The 15,175-nt window shown below is 43.2% G+C and overlaps 1 protein-coding gene across 1 annotated transcript in view; it reads left to right on the forward strand.

The window, feature by feature from the left end:
• The first annotated feature begins 2,768 nt into the window (after window positions 1–2,768).
• Window positions 2,769–15,175, forward strand: part of SLC1A7 (solute carrier family 1 member 7) — a 632,908-nt gene continuing 620,501 nt past the window's right edge. The window contains exon 1 of the mRNA XM_085600158.1: window positions 2,769–3,029. Coding sequence (XP_085456284.1) covers window positions 2,889–3,029 — 141 coding nt within the window. The 5' untranslated portion in view covers window positions 2,769–2,888. The remainder of the gene's footprint in view (window positions 3,030–15,175) is intronic.

Here is a 15,175-nt window from a genome sequence, read left to right on the forward strand (position 1 = left end):
GCAGGGTGGCTTTTCCTGTCCTTGTAGATATGGGGCAGTGAAATGCGCCACCAGTACGTCACAAAAAGTGACGTACTGGTGGCGCAGGGGGCTTGTAAATCTGCCCCAAATGATCCAATATAACAACGTTGTAAAGGTTGTAGTAGGGGACAGACAAATAAGACATGATTTAAGTCCTGGGCACAGGTCTCACATAGGTGACAAAGTCTATCCTGCCTTGGAAGACCCTCCCAAGCTCCTGTTAATATTCGCAAGCAAAGCAAATTCAACCGGAGCCACAAGATATATATATATATATCCACATTTGTAAAGCGCGAACAATCACCGGTAAGGGTCTCTAGGCGCTGGGGGCCGTCGGGAAGATTAAGCAAGCTATTGCCCAGAGTCACATGGTGCTGGGCTAATCTGCCGCCGACGATCGATCTGTGATCCTCAGATTCCGGAGTCAGTCGCCCTGGCCGTGGTGCCACACCTCTAGTTCTGAGCCCTCCATGGGGGAGGTTCCATATAACATAAAGTTGTGGCTGTTTATAAATACTACTCCCCACTATGATGTCGTTATTGGAGTGCGCTGCACACGGAGCAGTATCCCTTTTACGAGAGACTTCTTAAATACTTTTTTTAATTCGAGTTTTCAGAACTCAGAGATAAGCAATAGCTGGAATGACGCTGCATCTGCTAGAGCGATGTGCTAAAAGCTACAATGCAGCATAGACTGGCATGGACCAGCTGCTCAGTGCAACTATTTAAAGCGGTTGAGAGACAAGGTTTGTCCTCTGACTCTGCAAACCATTATGATTATGGCTTAACAGCCAGACCTGCCGACTTTGGAACTGGGGTACCAGGTTCGAGTCTGGCGTTGGCGCAGCTCCCTGTACTTCTGGGCAAATCACTTTATCTCCCCGAAGCTAACAGAAATGAATGTGTCCTTGTGTAACGCAACTGGTGCTCATGTATAGCGCTCCAATACCTTTGTGTCGAGTTTGCGCTATAAAAAACTGCAAAATAAAAAGAAGAAGAATTATAATAAATCTCCGTTTGCCTTCATCATATACAGCACAAGGCCCGCCGAGTGCCAGCTGCATGCTGCACCTCAACCCAGTCTGTACCAGCTGCGAAGGGAGAGCCTGGCGGGCCCTGTCAGCGGGTACAAAGCGTGAAGAGGCCAACGTATTCCGATTCTGTGGGGCTTGTTATGGATTCCCCCCACCCCGGCTCCGTGTGTCATTCGCCTGGGAGGACAGGAACTATATTACTCAGGCTGAATGATGGGCGAGAATGAAAGCCTGGGTTTAGGGTGCTACAATGAGCTGGCAAAGGGCATGCCACTACAGATGAACACTGAGGGGTGTTCTGCTTAGACAGTGAACTCCCCACTTGACCTGAGCGGATTTTATCAGGAACCGGGCGAGCATCAGAAGGAGAGTGCACCCGCCTGTTGTGTTTTCATGGTTTTGTCTTAGTTGTGTAGCTCTTGAATTATGACATGTACTGTGGGCTGGGCATCACCCGTGCTGTGCATTTGCTGTGCATTTACTCTGCCAGAACAGAGCCTTCCCCTGGGGACCGGCCTCGCTGCCCGTCGGCTTCACATTGATACCGGGCAGTGATAAAATAGGGATTTTTATTTCAAGGTCAGGCAACGGCTGACGAGTAGGCCACGCTGCTTGTGGCTTCCAGGTGCTTACGATTAAAAAGGATATTCCCCCCAAAACTGAAAATGAACGTCACACATTTTAGAAACTTCACTGACCCATGACAGCCGTGATGCTTACCCCTATATCTCACGGAGGGAGAGAGAGGCTACCTTTCACAAGAAAAAATGTTTGTATGCGGTGTATTAATCTTTCCCGCCTTTGCGTGTAAGAGATTGCCATAAAGTATCCGTATGAGGGATTATCTTCTGCTTTTGACCCAGAAACCATATGCTGTTGCTTTAAACATACAAGTGACATAATGAGCTGTGTTGAGGGATAGGCAGGCCCTATGTTTATGAAGATGAAAGTGACAGAGCCCGTGAAAAAAAGGACAGCGTGTCATTCACAAGAGTGTGCAAAATGGCTTGTAGCTTGATAAAATGGAGGCATCTGTGTGAGTGACAGGAAGTAAACACTGTCCTCTATTGGTGACTGAAAGTTGGAGTAAAAGAATGACGTTAAAAAATAATGTGAATGAATGAGGCAAAACGGTGCTAAACTGCAGTCAATGCTGTTTATGGAAATGTGTTTTCTCTGACTCCCCCACTCTGTTGCTCTGTAATTAGAACTCGTGCTTAAAGAAGTGTATGCATTAGAGCTTTACAAGCCGGTGCACACATTATCACCATGTGCACATGGGTGATATGTGTGCAATGCTTGTAAAGCAACAATGTACACGTTGTCCTGCCGGGAAGAGTTACATGCTCACCTAACCTGCTGCTTTCCAACTGAGCCTTTCACCTTTCACCAATTATAAATCTCATCCTCTAAGTTTCTAGCAGAATTAAATATTTCACAGACACTGCCTTCCATTTATCTTTGCCTGGGAAAGGTTAAGCTATACGATTCAACTATTCTTTTCATGCATTTGTCGGCTACCTTCTGGGACGCACTCCCAGGCCTCCAGCAGGGCAGACCCACATCTCATTTCCTAGAGCTCGCTAATCTCCCTGCAGGTTCCTAATGATGCAGTCGATAATAGGATTATCGGTATTAATTTGGAAGAATAATACCAGCAGCAAGCCTGCTCGCTGGCTATTGGTAGGCGGACGACCTTGTGGGTCAGTTAAGCGTCGCGGGGAGCTTGTTGACCTGATCTCTGCAGCCGGGGAGCTGTCCGTTCCAATAAGGGGAGCCGCTGACGCGTCTTCATGGGAAGCTGACCTGGACCCAAAGACCCGCTAGGACACCATGGCTGTGACTCTGGAAGCGATACTGGCCCGGGTCAAGGATGTCTGCAAGAGGAATGGCCTACTCATCCTGTCGGTCTTGTCGGTCATCATTGGGTGTCTCTTGGGGTTCTTCTTGAGGACTCGACGTCTCTCTGAGCAGGTCAGTGGACAGCAGCATCATCTAGCAGCCATGTTGTGTTGATTCAGGGGCCAAAAAGTTCATGAGAAAATCAACGTCGCCCTTGAGTGGGATAATGAAATCCAATTGATATCGCTCTGTAAGAGTCGATCTACCAAGGCTATTCATTTTCTCCACACAGGGTATATTTTTTACTGTTTTATGTTATGCAACGTTTGGTACTTGCATGTTTGTTTATTTCTAAATTGGGAATGTGCCTCACAGATTTTGACCCAGATTTAGCTTAATCCTTTACTTGTGCGAAATGAGGGCACATCAGCGTAAGTAAAATGTGAAAGTGCTTCCGCAGATCAATTTCTTGTTTTTGCCCCGACAAAATTTCACCAAGTGCGTCAGGTGGTGGCCGCTATAAGATCTTTTGCACTGGCCTGCGACCCCCGCCCTATCAGCATTAGAGGACGTACGTATTGCGAGAAAACATACGTAACAGAGATGCCAGGGAATATTTATCAAAAACTCATGCAGCGCAGTAAACTACCTTGCTGCACTGCGCTGCGTGACAGAAAAAGCTCAGGAATGCATCGTATTTAACATAACACGGTGCCTTCCTACCATTTCCCAATGCTGGCACACAATGTGCTGCCTAGCACCAACGCAGGCACCTTTGCATCAGGGTGCAAGGGTGCCTGTGTTGCAAGCTGGATTGTTTTTCTGCAGGAAGGGACAACTTCCTGCACAAAAACAGTCTCCGGAGGCCTTTTCCTCTTTCTACGTGTGCTTCAGAATAGTACGAGGAGAAAACGAGGACAAATAAAGATATTAATTCTTGTTACACCTCCCCTAGGGATGTGTGGCATTTTGACACATTCCCAGGTCTACTAGTAATGATAACTGTGGGAATGCACCAAAATCCAGAGGTGTTGCGTAGGCACACCAGCACGCCCCATGGCTCGCCTCCCTGGGGCAGAGTAAAGCAAAGCAGCCGTTTGCACTGTGCTGCGTTACTCTAGATTTATCAAGCCTCTCGGGGTCTCGCAAGGGGGCCGTGCGCGGCTTGATAGATCTATCTTATGAGTTGCACCGCTCTTGCGATCCCCTTGCATGGTGCAAGGGCGGCACGGCTCATTAATACATCGGGCCCTCACTCTCTGCTATAGTTACCTTTCCAAAAATGTAAATGTAATGCTTCATTTGCTCAAATTATTATTTTGTTCCTGGAAAAAAAAGGAAAATAACATGAAAATGAGTTGAGATCATTTAAAGTAAAACACAAAAAGTAAAGAGACGTTCCTCATAAGGCTCAGGAGAACAGGACTTTAGGCAGCCCAGCCGGAAGGTGCATAAGTGACCCTTCTACTATTGCTTTCCCTCAGTCCAATTGTATCACAGGGCCTGGTAAGCTGCACATATTGACCTATTTATGAATTATGCGCTATATCATTTCTTTAACAATGACATCATTAGTGATATTTCTGATGACATCATTGATCCTATCCAATATTCATTTAGGCATGACTCAACTGAATATGTCACAAAATGCAAAATGGAAAGGCCCCTTGAGCATACTTCAACATGTGCATGTTCTGTGCTACATTTACAAATCACATAGATCCATACCGTGTGCGTTTGTTTCTTCTCTTGATTTGTTTTGATCTTTATCTGAGTTGGGTGTACAAACCACTTGGGATCAATTGCTCTGCCCTTTCTCGTCTTGACACCAAGTGTGCCAAAGATCAGCTGCTTTTCAGTTAAAACATTAAGCTTATATTTAGAGAAGTAGGTGATGGTTCGTTGTTACCAAATAATATTTCAGAAAAACGGTGATATCAGACAAAAAGCTGTTGAACAAATAAAACATGGGAAATTATAAAAAACTAAATCAAAACTTGTATTTTTAAATGTCTTGTGCGTTTTGTCACATAAAAGAGACTCTTCTTTGAGACAGCAGGTGCAGTAGAGCCCAGGACAGTTTGAGTCTGGTACTACTCTTAAGAACTTCGAAACAGTGGAGGGTCTACTAAGAGGGAGTACTGGAGTCTTACCTTGCTCTCTACAACACAAAGACAAGGAACACATTTCAGTGAAGTGTCCTGCAACACAAAGAGCAGAATAATGGAACTCCAATAAGACGAAAATAATAATATATGGCTACCAATACAAGGATATTGCAAGTCACCAAGGAGTTCCATGACCATATAAGGGAACAACACCAAACGCCAAGTTCCTTTATAAGGCCATGGAATCTCTGAAGTGACTTGCAATATCACTTTAATGTAAGGCAGAGGGTATTTTATTCTATATAATACATGGTCACACAATCATCATTCAAACAAACAGGTTAAATCTTTAGGGGCATATTTATGAAGCAGTTGCGTCGCCCTTGTGCCACGCAATGGGGCGCAAGGGTGACGCAACAGCTAAGTAAAATTTATCAAGCCACTCAAGACCACCTTCCAAGGCCCCGCATTGTTTTATAAATCTAGAGTAACACAAAGCAGTGCAAACCGCCCCAGGGAGGTATTCCTTGGGTGTAGTGTGGATGTTCCTGAGCATCCACCCATTGATTTTGGGGCATTCCCATATTTACCAACACTGGTAAACTTGTGAATGTGTCAAATGCCATGACTCTCCAGGTGAGGCGTAACAAAGAGAATATCTTAATATCTCCTTGTTTTTTCCTCTGCGTGCTGCATTCTGCAACACACATAGAAAGAGGTAATGCCTCAATGGATTGGATTTGTGCAGGAAGGTGTCCCTTCCTGCACAAAAACAATCCTGCCTATAATGCAGACACCCGTGCACCATGGTGCAAGGGTGCCGGTGTTGGTGCTAGGCAGCACGTTGTTTCCCTATGACGCAGCGCAGCAAGGTGACTTGCTCCGCTGCACTGTGCAATTGTTTAATAAATGTGCCCCTTAGTCCCTTGCTTTTTCATGTTCATTGCAGACATGAAGAATAAAAGCATAATCTGTATTGTGAAACACACCAAAAGTCAGTTTAGTAATTGTTGCAAAACATTTTAGGGTCAAATTCATGTAAATAAGATTTTAAAAATGCTGTGTTGAAACATGCAGAGATTTTATCTTTCCTGTAATGACCTGTAGTATGGAAAAAAGAAACACGTTGTATAAATATCTCCTTTGGCTGAATGCTTTTCATTTTTGAAAAATGATAGCAGAAGACGGAAAATACAGTTCACATTTTCCTTGTCTACACCAGCAATTATGCTCCATGGCCTGCCTTTCAGCCTAGCCGCTGACTCTGGCTGCGAGCAGTTATGGCATCAGTACTCAACTGTAATATCTTATTACAGTTGAGCGACTATGCCAATTCTTTGTTAATGGCGACTAGATGCATTAAATAAGGGAATTAGAAACAGGTTTTAATACAAGGATTACAGGCTCCCATGTATTATAACTGTCTAAACTCCTGTACTTCATATTCCTATTACACGGGCCATGTCATTTTGGAATGAGCCTGCAATGAGTTGTCACAAGCGATTTGTGACATCACTGTGTCTCTTCTTACCTGTTACTATCATTAGTCTTAAAGTTCCCCTCCTATGACCTGCCTGACCTCACCCTCCAAAGGAGGAAATCATATTATATCCTTTGGAGGTAACACACCAATCAAAGGACTTACATTTTCATGGCTGCCTGCCTGCCACATATTAGACCCCCCCACTGGTTCTGCCTCTACCATATATGTGATGTTGTGAGCAGAGTGATGAGAGGAGGCAATCAATGGGTGGATCTGAGCAAATATTTGAAATGTTTTTGAGGGTGGGTCCATATATCATGCTACCTATTGCTGTACTCTCCCACCTATAGGTTGTCATGCTCCCTGCTGGCCTTAGGGATTTGTACAACATTGCCCATGTTTTGCTTTGCTTTTTGGGGCAAGTAGTCCTTTTAATAACATTCACACTACATGTGTGAGCTTCAAAAATAAAAACAGGACTTAATTAACTATTTTCACTCTAGGACAAGTAGCAAGCTATTTTGGGGCTGCTGTGTTGACCTTGTGATTACTTTATCTCTTAAACGGGCACAGGCCCAACCCTTCCCGGGCTGCTGCACCGCTCTGCTTCCTCCCCGTTTTTCTAAGTGCATTCTCCTGCATGGGCCTTGTTTTTTACTGCTTCCTCCTTCCTTTCCCCCCATTTTTAGGTTTCACCTGCACAGCGCTTGCGCTATGCTTGTGAAATCTATTGTATATAATATAAATCTTAACAAGCATTGGCATAGCCAATAGGTCTCGCCTTTGGGACCTTTTAAGTGTTTAGCCATGCAACAGTTGCATAACTAAATACTTATAAGGTCCCAAAAGCGAGACCTATTGGCTATGCCAAGCGGCCGCGAAAGTGAAAGCAATCGCGGTAAAGCGCTGCGCGCGCGCCCGCGCACATGCACTGTAGCTCTAGGCTGGCCTGGTAGCACTTTTTGGAGCCCTCTCAATAAGTCTCGCCAGACCAGCGCATGCGCTGGGTCAGGCGAGACCTAAAAAGGGCTTACATCCTGCCCTTACTTTTCATTGGTTGGTGTGCTTGCCACTTACTTTTCCTTTGTTTGTATTGATTGTAGCATGCCATTTTCTGTTATTGATGAGTGTGTTCTTCTTATCAGTATCCCAGGACCCAAGTACTCCTTTTCATGTGCATCAAACTTCTTTCTGAGCAAGCGTGTCAGCACCACTGCTTATCCCCTCCTCCCCTGATCTCTAACCCAGGTGCAGCAGCTTGTCTTCCCATTCTGGCCCGGCTTCTATGCCCTCTTCCATGTGTGGCTCGATTCACCAGGACATCTGCTGCTCCACAGAACAATGAACTGGGGTAGATCACACATGCTGTGTGCGTATATCCAGCTTGCCCTTCGTTTACGAGTGAGCTGGGGAGAGGAGGCTTGCTGTAAGTGGCCCGAGTGCGCCACCCCTGTGCTTTTGACCTCACCAGGCGAAGGCAAGGGCAGAGCAGAGGCTCCGTTGTCCGAGCAGCATGCACGTCTCACGGCAACACTACCCAGTGCTATCCTCCATGGTCAGGGCACAGCCCCCGCAGCAGCCCTGCTGCAGCCCATTTTAAGCTGGCTTCCATGTTGTTACACTGCCGAAATGTACAGTGTACCTATTTCTTCATCACTGTCCATGTTAACTGTGGCCTTCAGTGTCAGGACAGAACCAGGAGGTAGCAGGACATGGCTCGCATGGCAAATCTGAGCTGGAAGATTTTGGAGCTCAGGTGTAGGTCCAAGCACTCAGGTTTGACCTCCCTTCATTCCCTCCTACTTGCAGTGTGTTCTCATGTGAACAGTCTGCTCATGTTAGCAAGAGTTTTATTGTACAACCTTCTTTTCATCAAAACATTGGATTTCGCGGCAGGCGAGGTATCTTTTCTGCATGTGTGTGTCTAAATTTTACGGTGAACTATATCCTTCATCCTTGTCAACTGTTCTCTTCAGCTGATAAAGGGGCCACTTAAGATCTGAGGGCACAGCACATGAAATGTTTAACATCACTCAGAACATGCCTGCGTCCTTTCAGTTCCTCTTCTCGGCATCGGTTCTACCTCACCCAATGCATTCTGCCAACATTGTTCTGTTACCCCAGGGCATATCATCCACAACTCGATTGTTTTTGTGGCTATTTACAGTACATTTGAGTAGCTTTCCGTCTGCTCTTCTGGGTTTGACTTCATTCTCTAATGAACATTTTCTGCTTCATTCCCAGTTAGCTCAGATTCACTGTTTTTCCAAGTTTTATATTGTTTCTCGTCTTTTTTCATGACATAATGTTTCCCTTTACAATTTTTTATTTAACACGACAGTGTTAGTGCTCAATGGCTTGCAGGTTCTGATTGTCTTTCCTTTTTAGGATTCACCTGCTTAGCGCTTGCGCTGGACATTGGATTTTCTCTCACTTTCCAGCAGTGGTTAATTTAAAAAAAAAAAAAAAAAAAGAATATGTGCTGGGGCTCTCATCAAGAAGCAGCTTGCACCAGCCATATTCTCCTGTTAGCGCCACCTGTAACAGACCAACTACTAACCATGAAAGTGGGGAAAGGATGTGGTGTAATGGCCAGAGCTGCAGACTTCGGAGCTGGGGAACCAGATTTAAGTCTCGGTGTCAGCCCAACAGCCGGTGATTCTGGACAAATCACTTAATCTTCCCATAAATGAATGTGTCCTTAACTGGTGCTCATGAAAAGCACCAGTGTTATTGATTAAGTGCTGGTGCTGAGCACCGCAAAACAACGGCTCAAATTAAGCACTGCTTTGCAGCAGAAGCACCCATGCCGCTCCACTGTACACCCTGCCCCTCCCCTTACATGGGCAGTGTCCCCACTTTCAGAAATAAGCTGTGCCTCACCTCTTGGATGTGAGGTGTTACAACCTTTATCCGAATGAAAGTTTTGTCTTCTAGAAGCAGTTTTACTCAGGATGCCCTTTCTGCAACCCCCTGGCCGGTGCCCGCTCACCCGATGAACAGCTGTACAGCTGCCCTTTTCTAAGTGTCAGCCCAGCTATTCACCAGAGAAAGAGGTGTTTATTCCCGGGCACCATCTGTATCCCACTCCAAACCTCCGTAGGTTGATTTCTCCCCGAAGTGACACTTCACCCCACAGGCCCCGCCTTCTGCCAGTCTGTGTGACACAGTGTCAGTTGTTGGCTATTTATATCACCGTTGACTGAAGCTTTACACTTTTAATAAATACCATGGCACTCGGTATTTTAACAAATAATTCAAAGGGAGCGGCAGCTGCACTACATTATTACTCTAACTTTCTAACTTTATTTTTTAAAGTGTATAGTGTTTGACAACAAAAATTATACACCTTCAATTATCCATCTCACATCTTTTCCTGCCCCTTTATCTCACTCTTGCATGTTCTTTCTCAATCCTGCAATCTTCCCTTGTCACTCTTTTCCTATCCGTCCTTTCCCCCTTCTTGGCATTTTCTCTCTCTTGTTCTGCTCATTTCAGGTCTCTAATTCTTGGGATCTGGCGCTCACCATTTGGAATTACTTACACATATTAAACGTCTCGTTCTTACCTTGTCTTTTCCAAAATGTTGCTCGAGACTTTGGAGTTTTTCCCTCTGTGCTGGTGAGAGCACCTAGCCAAGCCCTTTTCTGCTTTCAGCAAACCTACTGCCAAGTCCATTGGCAAACCCTCAATCAATTCTGGTGCTGGGAAGAAAATCTCTCCCATCGCGCGTCAGAAGCCCTTGGCACTTTTGTGTTCTCACCATGTACTTCTCCCTTACCCAATCTTACTCTTTGGTGGCAATAGATATACTAGCCGTGAGATAACTTTACATGCTGCCACACACGTTCTTTGGTTCCCTGTCTCACGTTCTAACTTCCATTCCTAATTCTTCTTGTAAAAGGGCAGAAAGAGTGTGGTGAGTTCATTATTGTACTATGGTCAATTTTCACTATTTGGTTTTTAGCAAAAGCCATTTTCTATTACCAATCGTCGGGTCCATATGATCTGCTTTCAAAATGAAGAATAGATCAGCCCTCCAATAGTGCCAAAGAGGCTGTAGTTGCTAAGTACTATTCAACTCAGCTAGTTCTCAGTATGAATATGCATCCTTCTCTCCTCCTGTCCAATGCCTACTTTAAGAAATATATAAATGAAATGGATTTGAATAGGTCTGTTTTTCCCAGAAATCTATGATTGGCATCATTCTCGAGCCTGTCCTCACTCTCCTCCTTTCCTGCATCAGAATTGTACATCTTTCAATCAATTCTTGCTCTCCAATGGACATTTTCTTTCCATTCTTGTTCAGAAAATGTGGCCTCTTCTGCTGTCCCCTAGAATCGGTGCCTGCCTAAATTCATCTAACATCACTGCCATTAATACATGTGTTTTAAGACCGCTCTCGCAAAGCCCTAGGCAGATCCTGCTATTCTTTCACCCCTTGGGTGCCAAGATCATGGACCATCTGTTACTACTCAAGTGAAACCTTTCTTTGAGTCTCACAATTACCTTCTGGCTTCCCCTCTGTGTACAGGTCTGACACAGTATTGGAGGCAACTCTGGAGGACCTCAGAGGTACTCTGGATGAGATGGGACTGCATTCATGATCATATTATTTTGTGGCATTCAACAATATCCACTACTCTATCCTTGTTTTATGCTCTGTAGTCCTGGTATTAAAAACAACTCTGGTTTGGAATACATCTTTCATTACTGGCTACTTTCAGGCTAGTTCACTCCGTCTCTTAAGGTCTGATTTTTACTCCAGGCAGTCTATTGGGCAACTGGGCAGTCTCTTACCTCAATCCTTCCTTATTTAATATTTAGTTGTGTGTCTCTCACCAGCATCATTCCCTCTGGTTTTAATTTTTATGCCTGTGCAGATGACACACTGCTGATCCTTTGGATGGAGAAGGACGTGCATGACACGTGTACAATTTTTAACAAATTAATAGCCTCTGTTGCTTTGTGGCTGTCTAAAAACTCAACCAGGATATAACCCACAAATCAATCCCAATAGTTCTCAATCCGTGTCATCTGAGACCTGTGGCCCAGCTCTCTTGGCTCTTTCTATGGGAAGCCGTTCATGTCAAAATTACAGATCCCCATATAGGACACCTTCTGAAATCCATAGCCTGCTGCAAAATGAATATGACACACACCAGAATGAATGTAATATGTGTCAAAATAATTATGATACCTGGCAGAGTGAATCTGACTTGAATCAAAACAAATATGAAACCTGGCAGATTGAATATGCTGCTTAGTGAATGATATAAATAAAACGCAGTACAAACTGAATAAGAGCAGTACTGAAATACATATCAATCATGCTAAAATAAATATGGCACTCACTGTAAATAATATAGCTATCACTGAAATGTATACAATATGCATCAGACAGAATGGGACATTTCTTGAAATGACTGACATATGCCAAGAGGTATACGGCATGCATTGAAATGAATATGACATTGAAATGAATGTAAGTTACTGAAATGAATATATTGTATCCTGAAAAGAATATAATGCACATTGAAAATAATATAACATAAACTGAAATAAGCATTACACATGTTGCAATGAATATGAATTGTGGTGAAATTAATGTTACCCAGATTCCAATGAATATGAGATATACAGAAATAAATAGAAGATGATTTAAAATGAATCTGGCTTGTGTTGAAATGATTATAAGCCCCATTGAATTGAAGTTGACATGCCTTAAAAAGAGTATGACCAAGCTGAAATTCTCATGGCATTTGTCACAATGAATATGGCTTGCATTGATATGAATATGACACATATTGAAGTGAATATGACATGTGCTAAACTGGAAAAGTTGCACCCTAAAATTAATATGACAAGCGTTAATATGCATATGGTATCCATTGAAATAAATATAACATTGATTGAAAGGAATTTAACACATGCTAAAATGAATATTCAATGTGTTGAAATGAATATGAGCTTCATTGAAATTAATTTGACATGTTTCAAAATTAATACAAATAATGTTAAAATGAACATGGTATTTATCATAATGAAGACTGGATACATTGAAAGTAATATGATGCACATTAACATGATTATGATACCTGTTGAAATGGATATGTTTCATGTTAGAATGAATATAAGATGTGTTAATATGAATGAGACATCCATTGAAAGGAGTATGATACATGCTAAGATGACTATGACATGCAATGAAATTAATATGAGCCCCATTGAAATATATTCAACTTGTCTTAAAAAAAGTATGACCAATGCTGAAATTAAAATGAAACCTGTCAAAATGAATATATAATGCTTTGAAATTAATCTGATGCACATCAAAACAAATATTACATGTACTGAAATGAATATGACCAATGTTGAAATGGATATGACTCATGTTGAAAATATTATGGCAGGTGTTAAGGTGAATATGACATCCATTGAAATAAATATGACATTCATTGAAAGGAATAGGACACATTCTAAGATGAATATGAACCACTTTGAAATGAATATGACGCCTGGTGAAATTAATATGGCCCACATCAAAATTAACATGACATTTATTAAAATTAATATGACACCTTTTGAAATAAATATGAAACTATGTGAGATAAATGTAGCATGCTTTGAAATGAATAAACCACATAACGAAATGAACACAAGCCATGTTTAAATGAGTATGACCCCTGTTTAAATGAATATGGCTTGCATTGAACTTATGTTGAGCAGCTGTAAAATAAATTAATATTAAATATTAAAATTAATATTACATATTCTGAAAGGATATGATAAGGACTAAAAATGAAGTAACTAAAATGAATATTACACACAGGAACCAGCCTTTACCACGCATCAATTACATGCATCCATTTGCCACACAATTAAGTATTTCTACATTTGTCACACAGCAATTTATCAGGCAGGTAAGTATTTTTGTAAATAAGATAATTTTTTATGTGCGCACAGAGATAAAGGGAGGTAAGGATGACTTTAGGGTTTAAAGGTGGTTACAAGTAAAGGGAGGTAAGGATAATTTTTGGTTGTAGGAAGTGGGTAGAGGTTAAAAAATAAACACACACACACACATATATATATTTCTATATATGCATAGATATATAAATATATGTCCCGTGTGACGACATGCAGACAAAAAGGATTTCCCAGGTATTTTTGCACGGCAGTGCGAAAGGGAGTACTAGAGAAGTTATGTCTCCTCTTGCCAACTTGGACTCTCTGCCATTGTGTTCAAAGATATGGTGATACCATGGGCAGTGCATCATGAGGACTTTAAACATGGAAGGTAAACGCTACACAATTTATATGTGACATTTCATTTTTTTAACATTACATTGCATGCAGACTTTTAAACTGCGATTTGGGACGCTATCCAGCAAGATCTACATTACATCACAGTCCAAGCACTGGGCAATGATTTTAATCAGACTGTGGCATCAAGATGCTATTCAGCATTATTGTACATCTACCACAGTTTGCATCAACACCCCGGTGCATTTTTGGAAATGTAGGATTGCACCGGGTCACGTGATCATTGTGATTTAAATGGTGCGAGTTTATTCAATGAGACTTTCCTCACCTGTGAGCAAGGCCATGACCAACAACCGAAACGCGTAAGGACTGATGCTCTGCCACCCTTGAGACACAATAAAGCCAGTGATTTACCGAGTTGGGCTTCACTGCTCTTTTTCTTTGGTTTGCCAAATCATGGAATGCTCCATGCCCCTTTCTGTGAAGCCGCCCTGCAGGATGGGGGCTCCCTTTGATTGGAGAATTTTCCTTGGACACATATATATATATATATCCAAACACAAACCTCCAAGTACCGGAGCCCCCGACCCTTCAGGACGGCCTCAATTAACAATGGACTAAACTAAAGAAAGGGGTTGGACATACTCTGGGGACCCACCTATGGGAGGGTCTGGAAAGAGGGGTGGCTACACCCATTTCCTTTGTCCAGTTTTGAGCCAGAGCAGGGGCTGGTAGCCCCTGCAACCGGTTTGAACTGGGCTATGCACAGGGACACCAAATGTGCCCCCAGTGCTGACTTCAAAGCACTCTCAGAGTGCACCCACCCAGCCCCAATACACTAAAGCCTGTCCGGGAGGTGGTTACACCGCCCTGTGACAGGAAACCTATTGTCCAGGCCTCCCCTGCCGGAGGTTCGGTCAGCAGCAGGAGGCCAGACTCGTGTCTGTGGCTGCAGCATCCATTTCGTGATGCCAGGGCTCTTTTAAACTATTACCGGTGAGACCAGTGTGTACATGTCTCTCCCCCTAGAAGGGTGGAATTCTACCCCCGCTGCCAGGACTGGCTGGGGGGGGGGGGGTAGGATTCCAAAGTGTTTGACACCAAACACTACATGTTTCCATGCAGCCATTCCAAAGTTAGCATTTACCGCGAGATTATAATGCACTTAAGAGTATATGGTCTCGCTGCATCACTGAACAGTCTCAGAGAATAGGCTCTGAAAGCTGCAATGGGGGCCAAGCTCATGCATTGGCACCCTCTCACACAAAACCAAGCACTCTGCCTTCAGGATTGATAAGGCCTGTCATAGGAGTGACTGATAGGTTTATATTTGCAGTGATTAAAGGTAGATATAGGTAACCTATATCTTAGTAAGGGGTGCATGTACCACCTTACCCAGGCTGCAGTAGCAGTCCTGTAGT

This window comes from Triturus cristatus, chromosome 4_2 (genome assembly GCF_964204655.1).
Source record: "Triturus cristatus chromosome 4_2, aTriCri1.1, whole genome shotgun sequence".
Taxonomy (NCBI): Eukaryota; Metazoa; Chordata; class Amphibia; order Caudata; family Salamandridae; genus Triturus; species Triturus cristatus.